Source organism: Centropristis striata, chromosome 15 (assembly GCF_030273125.1).
Source record: "Centropristis striata isolate RG_2023a ecotype Rhode Island chromosome 15, C.striata_1.0, whole genome shotgun sequence".
NCBI classification, from domain to species: Eukaryota; Metazoa; Chordata; class Actinopteri; order Perciformes; family Serranidae; genus Centropristis; species Centropristis striata.
The window spans coordinates 965601-985552 of record NC_081531.1 but is presented as its reverse complement, the minus strand read 5'-3'; the positions used below and the strand labels follow the sequence as shown (position 1 = coordinate 985552).

The window sequence follows — 19952 nt, the reverse complement described above, 5'->3', positions numbered from 1 at the left end:
TCACACACACACACACACACACACACACACACACTCACACACACACTCACACACACACACACACACACACACACACACACACTCACACACTCACACACACACACACACACATATTCCAACAGGTAGTCCTGCTCCAGATCTTTCCAGCGGACTGTAAAACCTTCCAGCTGGTCTGAAGGAGGAGTGGTGGCAGAGGGGAGAAGAATTGGAGTAAGAGAAATAAATAAAGAGTCTGATGGAGGGGGGGGGGGGGGGGGGGGTATGAGGGGGTATGAGGGGGGGGGTGACGGTCGCTGCATCTCACCGAGCTGACAAACAGTTTCCATCCGCTAGATGCTCTGCAGCGAGCACGCCGCCTCCCAGAGTGTTTGTATACCAGAGAGTCTGCAGCCATCGGCGAGATGGGGGACAGAACGCTGCCGTATGGTTTTCATAACTAACCACCAACACACACACACACACACACACACACACACACACACACACACACACACACACACACCGAGCCAGCCGTCAACCCCTCCAGCCTTCCCTTATACACTCACACATCTACCAGCCCCCTCTTCTTCCAAAAAAACACACAATTCTTTTTCCTCTACGTACCTCCCCCCCCCTCACTTCTTTCCACCCTCCCCCATCCCTCTCAAAGTTTCTGAGGTTCAGTCAGAAACTCTGCAGAGGCAAGAAAGCCCTGGCAGGATCAGATACAGGAGAGGCTGCATCACTGGACTCTATTTAACAACTCGTCTCTTCTGGACTCTCCTGGTGCTTCTCTGGGATTTACTGTTTTTTGGGGGGACTGTACTGGACTTTTTTTTTTTTTAGGGGTTTCCAATGAAGTGCTTTGGTCTCTTTTTATATTTGATCTGGTGGAAGCAGTTTTGCTGATGGAGTTTGCACTGTAGGGGTTTTTGTTTCAGGGTTTGAGCTAAATTAAGATAAATTAAGGTAAATTAAGGCAAATTAAGGTAATCCAATGTCAGTTTTGGAGTTATCTGCCTCAGATTATTTTGAGTAAAAGCTTAATTAGGATAGATTATTTATTCAAGGGTCTAGAAGAAGTATTTTTGGGAAAGTCTGGGTGAATCTGGAAGTAGTTATAGTTTAGGGGGTTATTTATTGTGACAGAAAGGTCGGCGTGCTCGTTTAATGCTGGCCTGGTTTTGACCTGATGTCTCGGAGGATGCAAAAGAGCGCCAGCAGCAGCAGCAGCAGCAGCAGCATGGGTCTCCTGGTCGTCCTGTGGCTGCTGGTGGTCTGTCTGGCCCCTGGGAGCCGGGGCCAGAGGCCGAGGGAGCCGGAGGACCAGCAGCAGCAGCCGGACGCCAGGACCCAGCTGGCGGAGAGAGACGCACTCTGCCACCAGGACGGATGCTACGCCGTCTTCCTGCAGAAGAGGAGCTTCAGGGAGGCGGGGCGGAGCTGCCGGGAGCGAGGCGGCACCCTGGCCACCATGCACACCCACGAGGCGGCGGGCGTGGTCCACGAGCTGCTGTCCGCCATCGAGGGGACCCGGGCCAGGATCCGGCTCTGGATCGGGCTGCACAGACCGCCACGCCAGTGTTCGTCCACCCGGCCGCTCCGAGGATTCGTCTGGGTCACAGGCAAAGTCTCTTTTTCACCTTCACTGTTCCTAATGTTGGACTGAGCTCAGAGAAAAACGCCCCAAATAGGAAAAAAATGTGTCTTCTGACAAATGACCCTTTGCTAAGCCCCGCCCCTTTGTTGTTAACTGCTGTCAGGTAGCATGAAGCGTGAAAACGGTGCACCCTGAGAAGAAATATTATCACATTTTTGGGATTAAAAAGTATAGAAGAATATTATTTATGTTGATTGTTATTATTGTTATTGCCTGACATCAGCAGGGAAAAAGATGATTTTCATTGATGAGGAAAATCCTTTTTGTTTGATTAGAAACAGCAGATTTATTGCTTTTTCCAAATACACTAATATAGTCCATCGACAAAAAAAAGCAGTTTTACTTGTTGAATCGTTCACTTAATTTAGAGTCGACAGAAACAATATAAAACTGACAAAAACAGATTTCTACTATTCCAACAATCACAAACTCTGGTTTGATAAAAATTAACTCTTAATTTACTCTCTTGTGAGATTTATTTGTTCCTGTTGTGTTTGAATATAGTGTGTTTAATGACTCAGTAAAATGCTGTTCTTGTCTTTGGAGTCTGGTGTATTTGGTGAGCAAGATTTAGGATTTTACTCTTCAACAAAAAGGTCTAACATCTCATCCCAACCTGGACCTGGCTGATGCTACGCTGTGATTGGCCAGTCCGTTTTGAGGGCGGGACTGAGCAAAGGGTCAATTAAGCATTTAAATCCTTTAAAAGAACCTTTTTTTCTACTGTGACTTAACAGAAAATGCAGTTTAACTGGAGCTAAATCTGTTTGTTGTTGTTCTTTTACATGTTCTTATAGTTTGTAGCCATACATAAACAGCACTGATGGAGTTTGCACTGTAGGGATTTTTGTTTCAGGGTTTAAGGTAAATTGAGGTCAATTAAAGTGGATTAAGGTAAAATAAGGTAAATTGAGGTAAATTAAGATAAATTGGGGTAAAATAAGGTAAAAAAAAAAAGGTAAAATAGGGTAAATTGAGGAAATTTAAGGTAAACTGAGGTAAAGTAAGGTCAATGGCTAAATTAAGGTAAATATTAAGGTAAATTGAGGTAAAATAAGGTAATTTGAGGTAATCCAATGTCAGACTTGGAGTTATCCGCCTCAGATTACTTTGAGAAAAGGTTAATTAGAGAAGAGAATTTATTCAAATACACAAACAAGGTCAAGAAAAAATATTTTTGGGACAGTGTGGGTGAATTTGGGTCAAGTTTGTTTAAAAAAGTAGTAGTTATAGTTTAGGGGTTATTTATTGCGACAGAAAGGTCGGCGTGCTTGTTTAATGCTGGCCTGGTTCTGACCTGATCAAACAATAGTGGAAGGCCTATTTTGACAGCTCTAAACTTTCAGTCTGCATCAGTAGTGACAGCCTTTGCCTCTTTTTAATAACGTTCACACACATGTCAGTTATATTAAAAGCTTCTGAATCACTGTTAGATTCTGGCCAGACTCTGGCGCCGGGCGAGCCTCCAGAGCGCTCCGTGGTTCTGACATTAACTACTTTTGTTTCACAGACAGCCGGCGAGACGGACGGAGGGAGGGAGGCAGTTCAGTGGCCTCCTGACCTCGCTGCTACCCCGCCGCCTGATTTAGCCATTACACTAAACCTCTCCCACTAAAAGCCAAATTGTTTTTTTATCACTCAGTGTGCTTTGGTCTTGAGTTAGAACAGACGTTACACTTTGGAGAGTTATGAGACTCGCTTTGTCTTTTTCCCCCATCTGCTATGATTTACAGGCCCGGTCCACTCAAATTACAAAAAACATGTTTCCTTACTTATTCCTGGAGGCTCGGAGCAGCGCGGAGATATTTAGTTTTATTTAACCAGCAGATTTCTTCCAATACATATGGAGGACCAACACTGTCAAAATAATAAATAAATGACTCATAATTTAATTAATACAGCTTTACATATACCAACAAATAAATGTAACATTAATTATTTAATAAAATGTGACATAATTTGATGTTTTAATTTGTTCTTTATTGATTTAATTTTGTATTATTTTCCTCTATTTCCTACTTTCTAATTTTCCTATTATTTATTTAGCAATTATACATTTTAAGTGTATTTATTTGTGTTTGCAATTACTGTTTTATTTATTTAGAATTTATATAATTTTTTTAAAAATTCATTTTATTAATTGATTGATTTTTAAATCAATTTTAAAAATGTAACACAATAACAACAACAATAATAATAATAATAATAATAATAATAATCATAATTATAATAATCCTAAATTAAAAAATAATTACATTAATCAAATTAAAAAAATTAAGACTTTATGTGACAACACGCTTTGCATAAAAAGGACAAAGAAATGTATAAAAGAATATAAGGAAATAAATACGTTTTGGGAAATAAATACAGAAACCAATAAATAAGTAAGTAAATAAATGTAATTATAAATATTATAAATAAATAATATTAAAAAATATAAATAAATAAATGGTAGAAATGAAAGAAAATAAATAGAGAAACCAATAAAACAGTAAGTTAATAAATGTAAAAATAACAAAATGAATGTAATTATAAATAAATAATATTTCAACAAAAAATAAAAATGAATATTTGGTAGAATGTTTTTTAAAGTAAATAAATACAGGGAATCAAAAAGTGAATAAATTAATTTAAAGTGTTTATACAATGTATAAAATATAAAGTTTTGCTTTAAATTTAAAAACCCATCAATTAATTAATTGAATTAAAACTGACAAAACTATTTTGATAATTATTAAGTCACAAACATTTAATGGTTCTGCATCTCAAACGTGAATATTTTCTGCTTTTCCCTCCAATTGTTTTAATAATTTTATGTAGTTTTGATGTTTGGGCTGTTGGTGACGAGTTTCCCTGACCGGGTCCGTGTCTTCATGTCCCAACAGGAGACCAGGACGGCCAGTTCACCAACTGGCTCCGTGAGGACAGCCCGGGGACGTGTGCGGCGCCGCGCTGCGTGGCGATGACCGTGCACACGTCGGAGAGCGGCCGCGAGAGCAGCGACAACTTCCGTTGGCAGGACGGTTCCTGCGCGCTGCTGGTGGACGGATACGTCTGCCAGTACAACTACAAAGGGATGTGTCCACCGCTGGAGGACGAGGGCAGCGGCGCGGCGGTCTACACCACGCCGTTCCACCTCGTCAGCACGCTGCTCACCCACGTGCCCTACGGGTCCGTGGCGACTCTGCCGTGCCCCGCGGACGGCTCGGACCCGGAGGCTGCCGCGGAGCAGACGGTGCTGTGCATGGAGAGGGACGACGGCACGGTGGGCTGGTCCAGGGACGCGCCGCTCTGCTCGTCCGGCGCTGCGCCTCAGAACCAGGACTGGTGCAGCGGCGACCACGGCTGCGAGCAGTTCTGTCAGAACACAGACACAGACTACTACTGTTACTGCTCCGAAGGCTTCACGATAGACGAGGACGGCTACGGCTGCAAGCCCGACCCCCTGAGCCAAACCGACGCCCCCGAACTATCCGCCGACTCCGCCGGCCCCACCAGGCAGCCCCACATGAAGGAGGTCTGTGTGGAGATGGGCTGCGAGTACGACTGCATGGAAACATCACGGGGCACTCGCTGCACCTGCCCCCCCGGCTACCAGATGGGTCGGGACGGCCGTGGGTGTTCCGACGTGGACGAGTGTCAGCAGCAGCCATGCCAACAAGCCTGCGTCAACATCCCGGGCACCTTCCACTGCACCTGCCACCACGGCTACCAGCAGGACGACGAGGGCGAGTGCGTGGACATCGACGAGTGCCTTGAAGACGGAAGCTGTGAAGGCGCCTGCGAGAACACGGTGGGGTCCTTCAGGTGCGTGTGCGACACCGGGTACGAGATGGACAGCACGGGGAAGTGCGTGGACGTGGACGAGTGCATCGAAGACGCCAGTTGTGAAGGCGGCTGCGAGAACACGGTGGGGTCCTTCAGGTGCGTGTGCGACCCCGGGTACGAGTCGGGCAGCGCAGGGGAGTGCGTGGACGTGGACGAGTGCATCGGCGAGTCACCCTGTGAGCAGCAGTGCCTCAACTACATGGGAGGGTACCAGTGTTACTGCGACAACGGCTACGACCTGCAGCCGAACGGGCTCGGCTGCCAGCCGTCGCCGGACGACGAGGAGTACTCCACGCTGACCCCGTACCCCAGCGACTCCACCCTCCTGGACATTGACCAGGACGCTGCCTGGTACACGTCCTTCACGCCGGACCCAAACTTTGAGGCGGACACTAACTTTGACGTCGACTGGCTGACGGACGCCCCCGACGTGCTCTCCCCCGACATGGCTCACGGCTCGGACAACCACCTGAACCAATGGGACGCCCCGCAGCGACACCACACGGCCCCGCCCCCGACGCAGATTCACAACACGGGCAATGAAATCGAAACGAAAGGCAGAGAAGCAAGTGGTGCGGTGGGAGCTGAGACAAACGGACAAACTAGGGAGGCGGAGGGGTCGGACGTGGACGGTACAGATGACGGTGGCGCGGCGGCGGCGGATGTAGGGGCGGGATCTAAACGTAAACATGACAAGAGCTGGCTGCTGGTGGCGCTGCTGGTGCCTCTGTGCGTGTTCCTGGTGGTGATGCTGGCGCTGGGGATCGTCTACTGCACCAGCTGTGCGGTGGACAAGAGCCTGAGCTTCTCAAACTGCTATCGCTGGATACTCCCCACGACGCCTCCCGACCGGAGGGACGGCAAAACCCAAGCATGAACCCTGAAGCACACGCGCAGATGTGTTTACGGCCCAGATGTCTGTTAACATTTGTCCCGCGGTGCAGAGCTGCAGCAGCTGCAGCAGCTCGCCCATTCATCAAAGAAAACGTAATACTTTCTGTCGCAAAACCCCTTGTAAATATTTCACTTTCTCATCTGTTTTTAGAACTCAATAAAACCAATAAAGTGATGAAATACTGTGTGGTTTGTACACGTTTCTAGGTTATATAACCTGTGGTGGAATGTACATTTACTCAAGTACTGTTCATAAAATAGATAAATAAATCCATCAATTTTGAGCTACTTTACTTCCCACTTTTCACTGCTTTATGCCTCTTGTTCCAAAATATAAATAAATAACTTTAAAAATACATTTATAAGTCCTTTAAACTACTACTTCGGTGAAAGATCTGAGTACTTCATCCAACACTATTTAATTAATAATCAAAGAACAATGAGAGTGTGTATGGAAAGAATGTGTGGTGAATATTTTACGGCTCCATGATGTGTGCAGGCTTTGGTGATTTTCCTGAGCCAAAATTTTACTTTCAACTAGAGTAAAAGGAAACTTTTGGAAAAAAGTTTTAAGTGACAGAAGTTGCCTGGTTGCGTGTTTATTCTCCCAGTGCTGTTCGGGATTCGAATCCACATTCAGAGGTCTGTCTGCAGACCACTGACTGGTGCATTGGAGCCTTCTGCCATCTAGTGGCTATTATTTTTGTTGTTTTAACAGTTTGGTGAAATGAGTTATTGTTATTACATTTTAAATAACTCAAGTCAGTCCAAAGAATATGGCCTTTTTGTCACAATTGGAGAACCGGGACACCCTCAGAAGAACCTGTAAAAGTGAGATTTTGATGCAAAAACATTCGACCAAAATGTCATTGTTTGAATTTGAAGACTACAGCTGCAGGATGATGACCCTTTGCATTAACTTTGTGTATTTTAAGTGCCGTAATGTACACCAGCCCTCAAAAGTTTGGGGTCACCGGGTGTTATTTTCCATGAAAACAAACTGTTTTATTTATTAAATGAGTCACAAAACAAATCGAAAGTATAGAAAAGACATAGACCATGGTATAAATAATCATTGTAACCTGTACAAATCTCCAACTTTTCCTCTAAATACCCAGTCAGCCTGAGGAAGGATCATTTTACTGTTTCTTAGATCAGCACAAAACAGTTTTAAGTTGTTGGTTTTTTAGCAGTTATTATATTATTATTTTGCTTATTTTTTTTGTCTTTCTGTGTATTTTTTGGTAATTTTGTGTCTTTTTTGATCATTTTGTGTCTTCTTTTAGTCATTTTACTTCTTTTTCTAGTAATTTTGTGTCTTTTTTTAGTAATTTTACTTCTTTTTTTGGTGATTTCGTGTTTTTTTTAGTAATTTCACTGCTTCTCAAATCAGCACAAAACAGTTTTCAGCTGTTTTTTTAGCAGTTGTTTAATGATCAATCAGCCTTTTCAAACACATGTCCAAAAATGACCTATACATAATAGAGCATAATATGGAAAGAAATGAGAGAAAAACATTTAAAAAATGCTCTCCTCAAAAAAGTCATAACACATGACAATATATAATAGATATTCCATTTTTCCAAGTGTTTTCCAGCTTTATTTGTCATTTACCACATTATATGTCTAAACTGTATATGTCCAATCAATTTAATGTTGTTTTAATTTTTAAAAATTGTGCTCTCTTTCAAAAATTAGGCACATCTACGTGACCACAAACTTTTGAGCGGTAGTGTATATTTCTCCACGGTGTGTGTGTGTGTCAGTCACAAAACATAAGTTAATCACATTAAAAAAAGAAATAAGTAATCCGCTGCGAGCAGGGTTCGAACCTGCGCGGGGAGACCCCATTGGATTTCAAGTCCAACGCCTTAACCACTCGGCCATCGCAGCTTACGTCACAATACCGGGAAACTGTCCGACTTATTCCTCACTATGCATACGTTTAAAACCGTTTTTCCGTGAAGTTTTTACCCGTTAAAAGCTTCAAACACTAACAACCACCAGCCCGCTGCTGCTGTCCCGGTCCAGCCGCTGTTAACACTCAGTGATTCGCCGCTTCAGACGTTAGATGCTGATTACCGGACAAACGTTGATATTTACAGCCGGTTGGACTTCAGGTTACCGTCTAATAACCGTTCAGGTGGTTCACATGGACGTCAGGAGGCTGTGAAGCGACAGAAACACGAAAACGTTACATGAAATCACATTAAACTACATGTTAAATGGCGGATGGTTTGTTTGTTTTTGTGTTTTCCCGCTACAGACGGTGACGTGATGCTGCTGTCAGCTCGGTGCTGCCTCTGGTGGCCGGAGGCTGAACGACAATAACAAATACATAAATGACTCGATAGGTAAATTAATATACGACGGAAAAAAAATTGAAGCGGGAGAAACCCGTAGGTAGAAACAAATGAAATGTGGTGATGTAGTTCTTTGAAAAACAAAAAACAAGACTATTTTTCTCATAAATCTGCAATTTTTTTCTTGTAGATTTGTCACTTTTAATCTCGTAAATCTGCAACTTTTTACCTCGTAAATCTGCAATTTTTTATCTCATAAATCTGCAACTTTTTTTCTCATATATTTGCCACTTTTGATCTCGTAGATCTGCAATTTTTTCTCATAGGTTTGCCACTTTAATCTCGCAAATATGACTTTTAGACTTTTTTTTTTTTTTTTTAAAGATGATTTTTTTGGCATTTTACTGCTTTATTAGAAAGTGACAGACAGAAAGGGGGAGACAGAGGGGAAGACATGCACCAAAGGACCTCAGGCCGGATTCGAACCGCTGCAGCAAGCACACGGACTTCATGGTAAGCACTCTACCAGTGTGAGCAACCGGGACGCCCCAAATATGACTTTTTTCTTGTATATTTGCCACTTTATTCTCGTCGATCTGCGATTTTTTTCTCACAGATTTGCCACTTTTAATCTCATAAATTTGCAACTTTTTTTCTCAAAATATTATTTGCTTCCCCCGGACGGTTTTTAAAAAATGTTTTTTCATGCTTAGTCGAAAAACATTTACTTATAGTCATGGTTTACCTTGCTTCTTTTTTTCATCTTTTTTTTTAACCTAGGTATTAATTCTGCAATTAATCTGCTTTCCTATTTCTTATAAAGAAATGGAAAAAAAACAAGGTATGAAAAGAAATCAGAAAAAAACATGACAAAAAAGACACAAAATTATGTCAAGTTAAATGAATAAATGTTAAAAGACTTTAACAGGGGAAAAAATAAACAGGGAAGTTAATAAATAGATGATAAATCATTAAAAAAAAAAGAAGCAAAATAAAAAAATTATCAATTTAGTTAACATTTTATTTTTGCAGCTTCTGTCCATAATAATGAACATCGGCTTACGGTCATCAGTCTAAATTATACTCGTAATAAAATATATATAGTCCATATTATATTTATTCTATTGTACATATTTATTTAAAAGAAATAACTAATAAAATAACTTTAAAATGTTTATCCTGTGAACAGTAACAGGACATTTTTATTTTAATTTAAAAGTCACTTTTGACCTTTTAACTACCTTTTTTTCAGCCCTATCTGAAAATCTAAACATAGTAAGAGCTGTAAGCCAGAGTGAAACCAGTTGGACGGGTTTAGACCCGCCTTCATCTCACGGACACACAGACGGAGCCAAGGATCATATTTCTGTCTTTCTGTCTCATACTTTCACTTCCTTTCTCAGCGTGGCAGCAGCAGGATGGACAGGTACGTTCTCTGGATTTATTCTGTTATTTAATGCTCCAAAACTTAAAGAAAATAACAGTAAAACATGAATAAACCCAGTCTCAATAACATACAGTCATGGAAAAAAATATTAGACAATTTCTTGTTCATTTTAATGTCTGGTACAATTAAAGGTTCTTTTTTTTTAACAAATATAATTTTAACAACAAAAATATCTGCTAAGAGTTTAATTTAAGAATTGGTTTTATTGATAATAATCAAAATAATTATTAATAAAACCATGGAAAATGTCTAGATATCAGCTCAGACAACATTACATAATGTGTTTAATTATATAGACTTTTATAGACTGTTTGTTACAGGTGTGGCGGGCAGGTAAACGAGAAGACTCACTGATCAGTCAGTTACTGTACCTGCATCACCTGGGCTTCACCATAGCCACGGCCCCTTTAGGAGACTCACCTGTATATATATATATATATATATATATACATATATACATATATATATATATATATACCCAGTGTTCTTCTTCTCTGTTTAAAAGGTTACAGCAGGACGGACCTGGACCTGGACCTGGACCTGGACCTGAACCTGACCCTGAACCTGGACCTGGACCTGTGTTGGTGTCCATGAAGAGAGACAGCTCAACAGAAAAACTTACTGAGTACAAAGATGGACAGAAAGATGTGTGAGTGAGAACCAACCAGCTGATCCAGATAAATATAAAACATTCTGAAGTGAAATATCAGAATACTGATATCAGATCGGTTGTTTGTCTTATTTGTGTTGTTTTCATTCTGTTTTCTATCAGACTGGACTCTCCTGTTCCTGACTGTGTGTCCATGAAGAGTGACCGGTCGATTGGACAGCCTCTTAATTTCAAAGGTGAACATCCTTCTGTTGATAAAAGGTCAGTGTGTTGTTTGAATCAATAATAATCCACATCTACTATAGATTGTTGCATCTTTATGTCCGTCAAAAGTACACAAAGTATGACAAAAAGACACAAAATTATGACAAAAAAGAGAAAATTATGACAAAAAAAGACACAAAATTATGACAAAAAGACAAAATTATGAAAAAAAGACATGAAAAATATGACAATAAAGACAAAAATTATGACAAAAAAGACAAAATTATGACAATAAAGACAAAATTATGACAAACAAGACACAAAATTATGACAAAAAAAGACAAAAACACTTACTGAAGTAAAATATCAGAATACTGACATCACATCAGCTGTTTGTCTTGTTTGTCTTGTTTTCATTCTGTTTTCTATCAGACTGGACTCTCCTGTTCCTGACTGTGTGTCCATGAAGAGTGACCGGTCGATTGGACAGCCTCTTAATTTCAAAGGTGAACACTCGTCTGCTGATAAAAGGTCAGTGTGTTGTTTGAATCAGTAATAATCCACATCAACTTTAGTTGCATCTTTATGTCCGTCAAAAGTTCTCCTAAAATTATGACAAAAATAGACACAAATTATGACAATAAAGACTAAAACTATGACAAAAAAGACACAACAATTTGACAAAAAAGACAAAAAAATATGGAGAAAAAAAAGACACAAATTATGATAAAAAAGACACAAAGTTAGTGTGCAAATCTTGAACACCAACATGTGTCAAGACTGAAATATCTGCTAAGAAAAACAAACAAACTACTGTACATGATATGATTTTAATCAATGTATGACTCACCTAGCAAACAATCTCCACATCCTGAATGTAGTCAGTCCTGTTTGACTGGATGGTAGCAGCGACTTACCTGTACCCGGATCAGCTGTAGCCCCGCCCGAACCCCTCCCTGCTTTCTGCTCTGTTTGACTCTAAGTGAACCATTATTTACTCAGAGGACATCATGTTGTGTTGAAGAAGACTTTAAACTAATGGCTGAGACCATAACGTCATTATGAGAATATTCACTGAGGTCAGAAATCAAGAGAGAAGTAGGGTAATTTTTTCATAGAACTCTATACAATGGATTTTATTCACACAGTGGTCAGGGTGTGAAAGAATCTAGAGAAAATTATAATCAGTCGGCTAGTTTCGGTGAAGTTTGACGTATGTACTCGAGATGAGTGATATTTATTTTTTTATTTTTGTAAACAAACCAAAAGATTCGTCAACTGGTTTAAAGGTTAAACAGCACCAACATCTGACACATTACTATTTCACATTAGTTGATTCGTGTTGGCAATAGTGGTGTTCCACCACAAAACAAATTGCGGCCCATTTTTTATTGAGTCCTTATAACCGTGTTGTGTTTTTTTGCACAGAATTGATCAGGAAACATCCGAGGTTCTCGCTGGTCAGTCTACTCAGCATCCACACCTGGACTCCATATTTCTGGTGCGTAAACATGAAACACAAAACATTCGGCTCCATGATGGATTGTTTTTAGATCAGGTGTCAGTCCATGTAAAGCTTTTATGTGTCATTGATGATTAATTAGTGTGTTTTGTTCCAGCTGCTTGAGGAGAACATTGTCAGTTTCGTAAAGGCCGAGTTGAAGGAGTTCCACAGGGTCCTGAGGCCAGATTACCCAAATGGCTTACCCAGACGGAGGGAGGATGAGGAGGTGTTTAGTGGTGAGGATGAGGAGCAGAGGAGCAGCAGCATGGAGGCGTTCCTGAAGATCACACTGAACTTCCTGAGGAGAATGAAGCAGGAGGAGCTGGCTGATCGTCTGCAGAGCAGTAAGAAGACTTTAACAGATCTAACATGATATAAAGAGAAAAGATGGGAGAAGTTTACATGTACTAACTGATATGCATAGCAACACTTTTAACACATGACATGCTGAAATATAACTTATTTGTTTAAACATACTTTGTTGTTCACACCAAAACAAGAGTGGCATATCATAGAAAGAAATGCCATATGACTATTAAACAAGAGTCACATGTCGTCAAATAATCAACCTGGCACTAAACAAGACAGAGTTTGATGCAGTAGAGTTTATTCTAGCACAGAAGACAACTAACCTAGTCTGTACCGAAGTAGACTGAAGAATTCCTCCTGGGTTAAACGTTTTATACCATAAAAACTCTTCCTACACAATTCCTCATTGGTGGGCCACTTGTGCCCACCTTTCCAAAAAAGGACAACTCATACGGACCAAACGCAAACAATGGTGTTATTTTTTCTTCCTATTATGGCCATTCAGTTGTCTAGATACCAGTTTTATTTTTGTCATATCACTCTTTGTTTGACTCTCCCCTTGGACTTTTGAACCCTACACCGGGAGACATCATTATTTACAGTGGGGCCGGCCTGTGCTTTTTTAGAAAGGATCATCACTCAGTCCTAACATGGATTCTTACATGGCAAAACATCGACAGCTTTTAAAAAACATCATGAATCAATACTCAGTCCTCAACCGGGTCCTTACAGAGCTTCTTTAAAACACCAAGGGTATAGTGTTCTCTTCCACTAGCTGGCTATAGCTGTGTGATTGATTATATGTGTTGGTTAAACATCACTGCATAGTGCTACAGATAGACATACATTTTTTCCTTCCACACATACCATCAAAGAATCAATATGTAACACTTATCAAGAGGGGCTTACCATGATAGAATTGGCAAGGAACACTAAAACAAAGCGACATACCATAAAGGAGATGATGGAGGACTAAAAGAATTCACATGTGGAACTACAACAAGTGGGATACCATAGATTAATTGGCAATGGATGCTAAAACAAGAGTGGCATACCATAAAATAATTGGCAAATGACACTTAAAAGAATGTCATACGATAAATGAGCTGGCTTATGATGCTTATGAGTGGCATAGCATAAAGGAGTTGCCATGGAACATTAAAACAAGAGCGGTATACCGATCTACCACCAGAGTGACAGTTAACAAAATACGCCACGATAGAATCGTCATCTGACACTTAACAGGAGTAGTGTACCATGTATAAGTCAAGATATGATCATTAAAAGTGGCATAAAAGTTATTGTATGGTTGGAATATGACATTTAATAGTGGTACATTTTGAAAGAATTCAAAGAAAGAAAAAGAATGGTCTGCCATGAAAGAATCTGAATATGACATCTAAGCAAGATGCCCTACGATCAGCTCCTTTTCGATCTTGACATCTCTCCACTGGTGGGACTTTAGTCTTTTGCATTACCTGTCATTTCCACTCAGTGTTTTCTGCTTTATGTCCTTTCAGAGACTCCTTCCTTTTGCCAGCGCAAACTGAAATCTAATCTACAGGAGAAGTTCCAGTGTGTGTTTGAGGGTATCGCTAGAGCAGGAAACCCAACCCTTCTGAATCAGATCTACACAGAGCTCTACATCACAGAAGGAGGGACTGCAGAGGTCAATAATGAACATGAGGTCAGACAGATTGAAACGGCATCCAGGAAACCAGACAGACCAGAAACAAGAATCAGACAAAGAGACATCTTTAAAGCCCCACCTGGAAGAGATGAACCAATCAGAACAGTGCTGACAAAGGGAGTGGCTGGCATTGGGAAAACAGTCTTAACACAGAAGTTCACTCTGGACTGGGCTGAAGACAAAACCAACCAGGACATAATGTTCATATTCCCATTCACCTTCAGAGAGCTGAATGTGCTGAAAGAGAAAAAGTTCAGCTTGGTGGAACTTGTTCATCTCTTCTTTCCTGAAACCAAAGCAGCAGGAATCTGCAGGTTTGAAAAGTTCCACGTTGTGTTGATCTTTGACGGTCTGGATGAGTGTCGACTTCCTCTGGACTTCCACAACACTGAGATCCTGACTGATGTCACAGAGTCCACCTCAGTGGATGTGCTGCTGACAAACCTCATCAGGGGGAAACTGCTTCCCTCTGCTCGCCTCTGGATAACCACACGACCTGCAGCAGCCAATCAGATCCCTCCTGGCTGTGTTGACATGGTAACAGAGGTACGAGGGTTCACTGACCCACAGAAGGAGGACTACTTCAGGAAGAGATTCAGAGATGAGGAGCAGGCCGGCAGGATCATCTCCCACATCAAGACAACACGAAGCCTCCACATCATGTGCCACATCCCAGTCTTCTGCTGGATCTCTGTTACAGTTCTGGATCTGTTGAAAACCAGAGAGGGAGGAGAGCTGCCCAAGACCCTGACTGAAATGTACATTCACTTCCTGGTGGTTCAGTCCAAAGTGAAGAACATCAAGTATGATGGAGGAGCTGAGACGGATCCACACTGGAGTCCAGAGAGCAGGAAGATGATTGAGTCTCTGGGAAAACTGGCTTTTGATCAGTTGCAAAAAGGAAACCTGATCTTCTATGACTCAGACCTGACAGAGTGTGGCATCGATATCACAGCAGCCTCAGTGTACTCAGGAGTGTTCACACAGGTCTTTAAAGAGGAGAGAGGACTGTACCAGGACAGGGTGTTCTGCTTCATCCATCTGAGTGTTCAGGAGTTTCTGGCTGCTCTTCATGTCCATCTGACCTTCATCAACTCTGGAGTCAATCTGATGGCAGAGGGGCAGTCAACTTGCCAGAGGTCTGCACCAGCAACAGAGAAATGTGCAGTAAAGCACTTCTACCAGAGTGCAGTAGACAAGGCCATACAGAGTCCAAATGGACACCTGGACTTGTTCCTCCGCTTTTTTATTGGCCTTTCCTTGCAGACCAATCAGGAACTCCTGCGTGGTCTGCTCATGGCAAGTTGTTCTCCTTCCAATCAGGAAACAGTCCAGTATATCAAGAAGAAAATCAGGGAGAATCCCTGTCCACAGAGAAGCATCAACCTGTTCCACTGTCTGAATGAACTGAATGATCGTTCTCTAGAGGAAGACCTCCAACAGTCCCTGAGATCAGGAAGTCTCTCCACAGATAAACTGTCTCATGCTCAGTGGTCAGCTCTGGTCTTCATCTTACTGTCATCAGAAACAGATCTGGGTGTGTTTGACCTGAAGAAATACTCTGCTTCAGAGGAGGCTCTTCTGAGGCTGCTGCCAGTGGTCAAAGCCTCCAACAAAGCTCTGTAAGTGCACAAATAGCTAGACTGATTCATTATCATCTGAATACATATATCAGTCACTGATTACTGTTTTCATTTGTCCAGGCTGAGTGTCTGTAAGCTATCAGAGAAAAGCTGTGAAGCTCTGTCCGCAGTTCTCAGCTGCCGGTCCTCTAGTCTGAGAGACCTGGACCTGGGTAACAACGACCTGCAGGATTCAGGAGTGAAGAAGTTGTGTGCTGGACTGGAGAGTCCACACTGTAGGCTTGAAGCTCTAAGGTGAGATTAAACCATTCATGCTCATTTGGATTCTCTAGAAGAAAGGACTAAAGGCTTTGGTGAAATTTAGCCTCCAAATTTGCACTGTTTAACAAGCAACCAAATAACTACATATGTGTAAGACGTGTAAAAAAGGAAACTCTGAATAATGTTCAGACCTGATTCTCCAGACATTTATCGGAGTGCATAAAAGAAAATGGCAATATTGCAGCTTGTTGGGGGCGCTATTAGAGCGTCTGGATTGGATTTCTTCTTCTCATTTTAACAGATTACATGAAACCAACCTCACAGAAGACTGCTGCCAGGGGTTTGCTTCTGTTCTCAGTTCTGACACCTCTGCTCTGAAAGAACTGGACCTGAGTAACAATAACCTGCAGGATTCAGGACTGATTCTGCTCTATCCTGGACTGAAAAGTCTGCACTGTAAACTCGAAACTCTAAGGTAATTTTAAGTTTATCTCTACTGTTTTGCAGTGTTTTAGTTTTTACAAAGTCCATGCTGGTTTCTTGCAACTAAATTGTGCAAAGGATCATTTATCTCAAGGTGTTCTCCAGTTTCTGACTAGAAATTGAACTGAATTTTGGACCTGCAATGCATAGATCTCTGCCTGTCCTTTCCAAACATAAGAAATTAGTTGTTTTCACCTCTATTGATCCAGGCTCAGCATCTGCAATCTGTCAGAGGGAAGCTGTGAAGCTCTTGCCTCAGTTCTCAGCTCTCAGTTGTCTAGGCTGAGAAAACTGGACCTGAGTTGCAATAACCTGCAGGACTCAGGAGTGAAGCTTCTCTTTGCCGGACTGAAGAGTCCGCACTGTCACCTGGAAACTCTCAGGTTGGATAAATTTTTATTCATATGGGTTGTGTTAGTCACAGGTTGCATCACTTTTTTTAAGGGTCTACTATCCTTCATGTTTGAGCCTAAAAAAGGTGCTTGTAGTCGACAATTCATGGCTAGCACAGATATTCAAAAACTATTTCAGACCATGTTTATAAAGGGGACTTTCCAGTTATTCCAAGTGTGAATTATGATCTTGCCCTAAACCTTGCATTTACCTGCTGGTTTCTTTTTTTTAAATCAGGTTGAATCAAACCAGTCTTACAGAGAAAAGCTGTCCAGAGTTCTCAGCCACGCTCAGCTCCCATTCCTCGACTCTGAGAGACCTAGACCTGAGTAACAACGACCTGCAGGATTCAGGAGTGACAATGCTGTCCAGTGGACTGGAGAGTCCAAACTGTAGACTGGAAACTCTCAGGTCAGGACTCGTCAAACAGAGTACTTTATCTTCATTGAACGTAAACACTCTGGCCTCACATAACTTCAGTGTTCTTAGTTGTGCGAATGCAAACACACAAAAAGCCATCGAAGGAATCTAGTTCTTGGTGTAGCCCCCCAGTGGATAGTTCCTCTTCCTCTTACAAAGTCCCCGAACAGTCTGAAAACAGTGCGTCTTTTCAATGAACTTTAACATTTCAGAGGGAAAAAAAGACGAAACAACAGAGTTCTCTTGCTGTCTTTGAATTTGTCTGAAAATGCCGAAAAGTATTATGTGTAAATCGTGGTCGTGTAGCTGGTTAGTAATTTGGTCTGGTAGAAATTTCAGAGGAAAAAAAAGACGAAACAACAGAGTCTCTTGTTGTTCCTCGAATTTGTCAATCCTCACCGCCAGAAGTCTCTTAATCTCATCATCTCTCCGGTTAGATCGTTTTGTTGGAGTCATTGTGTGAATGACCGTTCTTCCCCTTGGATATTGGTTCTTTTCTGGTTTTGTTACATTCACATGAACACATTTCTGTCTAGACATGTGGGAAAGGGGCTGATATTACCAAGTGTCTTGAATCACATACTTCTAGAAGACATGTGGATTAATTTATCCGCAGCACTTTCTGGCGTGACTGAGTCTTTCCCTTTGTGTGTGTTGGCAGGCTGTCAGGATGTATGATCTCAGAGGAAGGCTGTGCTTCTCTGGCCTCAGCTCTGAGCTCCAACCCCTCCCACCTGAGAGAGCTGGACCTGAGCTACAATCATCCAGGAGACTCCGGCGTGGCCCTGCTGTCTGCTGGATTGCGGGATCCACACTGGAGACTGGAGACTCTCAGGTAGGCCTGGCATGCGCCGATTGGCAGCGACGCAAAATGACATCACCATAAAGATACATCAACATAATGTTGACTTTTCTTACGTTCCCTCACAGGATGGACCATGGTGGAGTCCAGAGGTTGAAACCAGGTCCAAGGAAGTGTAAGTTTTTCCACAAAATCAGCCATTTATTATAGTTACGTAAGAAACTGGGTGAGGACTGAGTTGTGATTCTTTGATGTTTTGCAAAGTAAGAATCCATGTGAGAACTGGGGAAGGACACTTTAAATTAAATCCTGTTGTGTTGTGCTCTTCAGACGCCTGTGATGTGACGCTGGACACAAACACAGCTCACAGGAAGCTTGAAGTGTCCAAAGACCACAGAAGTGTGACAGTTGTGGCCACGGAGCACAAGTGTGAAGACCGTCCAGAGCGGTTCGACCGCTGGTTCCAGCTGCTGTGTAGGAATGGTCTGACTGGTCGCTGTTACTGGGAGGTGGAGAGGAGAGGAGCGGTGAACGTGGGTGTGACGTACAGAGGAATAAAACGGAAAGGGCGCAGCGTCGACTGCAAGATCGGAGAGAACGATCAGTCCTGGAGTCTGTACTGCTCTGACGAGAACTACTTTGTTTGGCACGATGACAGAAGGACGGCGGTGAGCGGCGAGCCGTCGCCGGTCTCCAACAGAGTGGCGGTGTATGTGGACACTCCTGCAGGCACCCTGACCTTCTACAGAGTCTCCTTGGACTCACTGATCCACCTCCACACCTTCTACTGCACCTTCACTGAACCGCTCTACCCCGGGTTCAGATTTAGGTTCGGATCCTTTGGTTCGTCAGTCCGTCTGTTGCAGCTGGAAGATGAAAAGTCGCCTTCTGAGGCCTCAAACAGCCACTGAGAGGCCATTGTTGTATTACATATATAGCTCTGTTTTGTTCTTTACATATCATGCACATCAAACACTATCTATTAGGGTGAAGAAAAAAAACACAATACGGAAGCATTAATAACACTTTTTACGTCAGAATGTGATCAAAGATATTAACTCAAAACTTTTTCTTGTTGTGCCATATTCATTTTGGAGAAACTATGTAAGAATTAAATAAATGGCATGTCTGCCGAGCGAGAATAAGTTGTGTGTTGTTGATTGTTTATTGAAGCCTTTTGAAAAAAGTAATAATTTTGTTTTAAGATCAGATTTCATTCATGCCGCAGTGGGGAAATTCATTCATCACAGCAGCTCCATTAAAATTAATACATATACATTACATTACATTACATTACATGTCATTTAGCAGACGCTTTTGTCCAAAGCGACTTACAATAAGTGCATTCAACATACATACATAATATACATATTATTTTCATTAAATTCTTGCTGCTATTGGAGATTTACTGTTAAATTACACAAAGGGTTTATTTTCCTGAGAGTTTTGTATTTCACAGATATTGCACATTAGAGAAAACATGTGAAATGTTAAAAAGATTCTTGTAGTTCAAATGTTGAAATATGACCAATAAATGAGAATATATACAGTATAATGCTATAAGTATATACAAGGCACAAGG

The 19952-nt window shown here is 41.8% G+C and overlaps 2 protein-coding genes and 1 non-coding gene across 3 annotated transcripts; 2 read left to right on the top strand and 1 right to left on the bottom strand.

Moving 5' to 3' along the window:
• The first annotated feature begins 699 nt into the window (after window positions 1-699).
• On the top strand, window positions 700-6650 carry LOC131986779 (endosialin-like). Its single transcript, XM_059351885.1, has 2 exons — window positions 700-1604; window positions 4525-6650. Exons 1-2 carry the CDS (start codon window positions 1172-1174, stop codon window positions 6342-6344), a joined length of 2253 nt encoding a protein of 750 aa, XP_059207868.1. The 5' UTR covers window positions 700-1171; the 3' UTR covers window positions 6345-6650.
• A 1522-nt stretch (window positions 6651-8172) lies between these two features.
• On the bottom strand, window positions 8173-8254 carry trnas-uga (transfer RNA serine (anticodon UGA)). The gene has a single exon. It is a non-coding gene; the product is annotated as a tRNA-Ser (tRNA).
• Window positions 8255-10833: 2579 nt separating this feature from the next.
• LOC131986694 (NACHT, LRR and PYD domains-containing protein 12-like) lies at window positions 10834-19438 on the top strand. Its single transcript, XM_059351775.1, has 10 exons — window positions 10834-10982; window positions 11358-11460; window positions 14261-16050; window positions 16132-16305; window positions 16574-16747; window positions 16965-17138; window positions 17386-17559; window positions 18230-18403; window positions 18499-18545; window positions 18701-19438. Exons 1-10 carry the CDS (start codon window positions 10915-10917, stop codon window positions 19279-19281), a joined length of 3459 nt encoding a protein of 1152 aa, XP_059207758.1. The 5' UTR covers window positions 10834-10914; the 3' UTR covers window positions 19282-19438.
• The last annotated feature ends 514 nt before the right edge of the window (window positions 19439-19952 follow it).

Coding starts and splice junctions, on each gene's coding strand:
- LOC131986779 (XM_059351885.1), top strand. CDS start 1,172: ATGTCTCGGAGGATGCAAAAGAGCGCCAGCAGCAGCAGCAGCAGCAGC. Junction 1,605..4,524: donor AGGATTCGTCTGGGTCACAG/GCAAAGTCTCTT, acceptor ATGTCCCAACAG/GAGACCAGGACGGCCAGTTC.
- LOC131986694 (XM_059351775.1), top strand. CDS start 10,915: ATGAAGAGTGACCGGTCGATTGGACAGCCTCTTAATTTCAAAGGTGAA. Junction 11,461..14,260: donor CGTCTGCTGATAAAAGGTCA/GTGTGTTGTTTG, acceptor GTCCTTTCAGAG/ACTCCTTCCTTTTGCCAGCG. Junction 18,546..18,700: donor GAAACCAGGTCCAAGGAAGT/GTAAGTTTTTCC, acceptor TGTGCTCTTCAG/ACGCCTGTGATGTGACGCTG.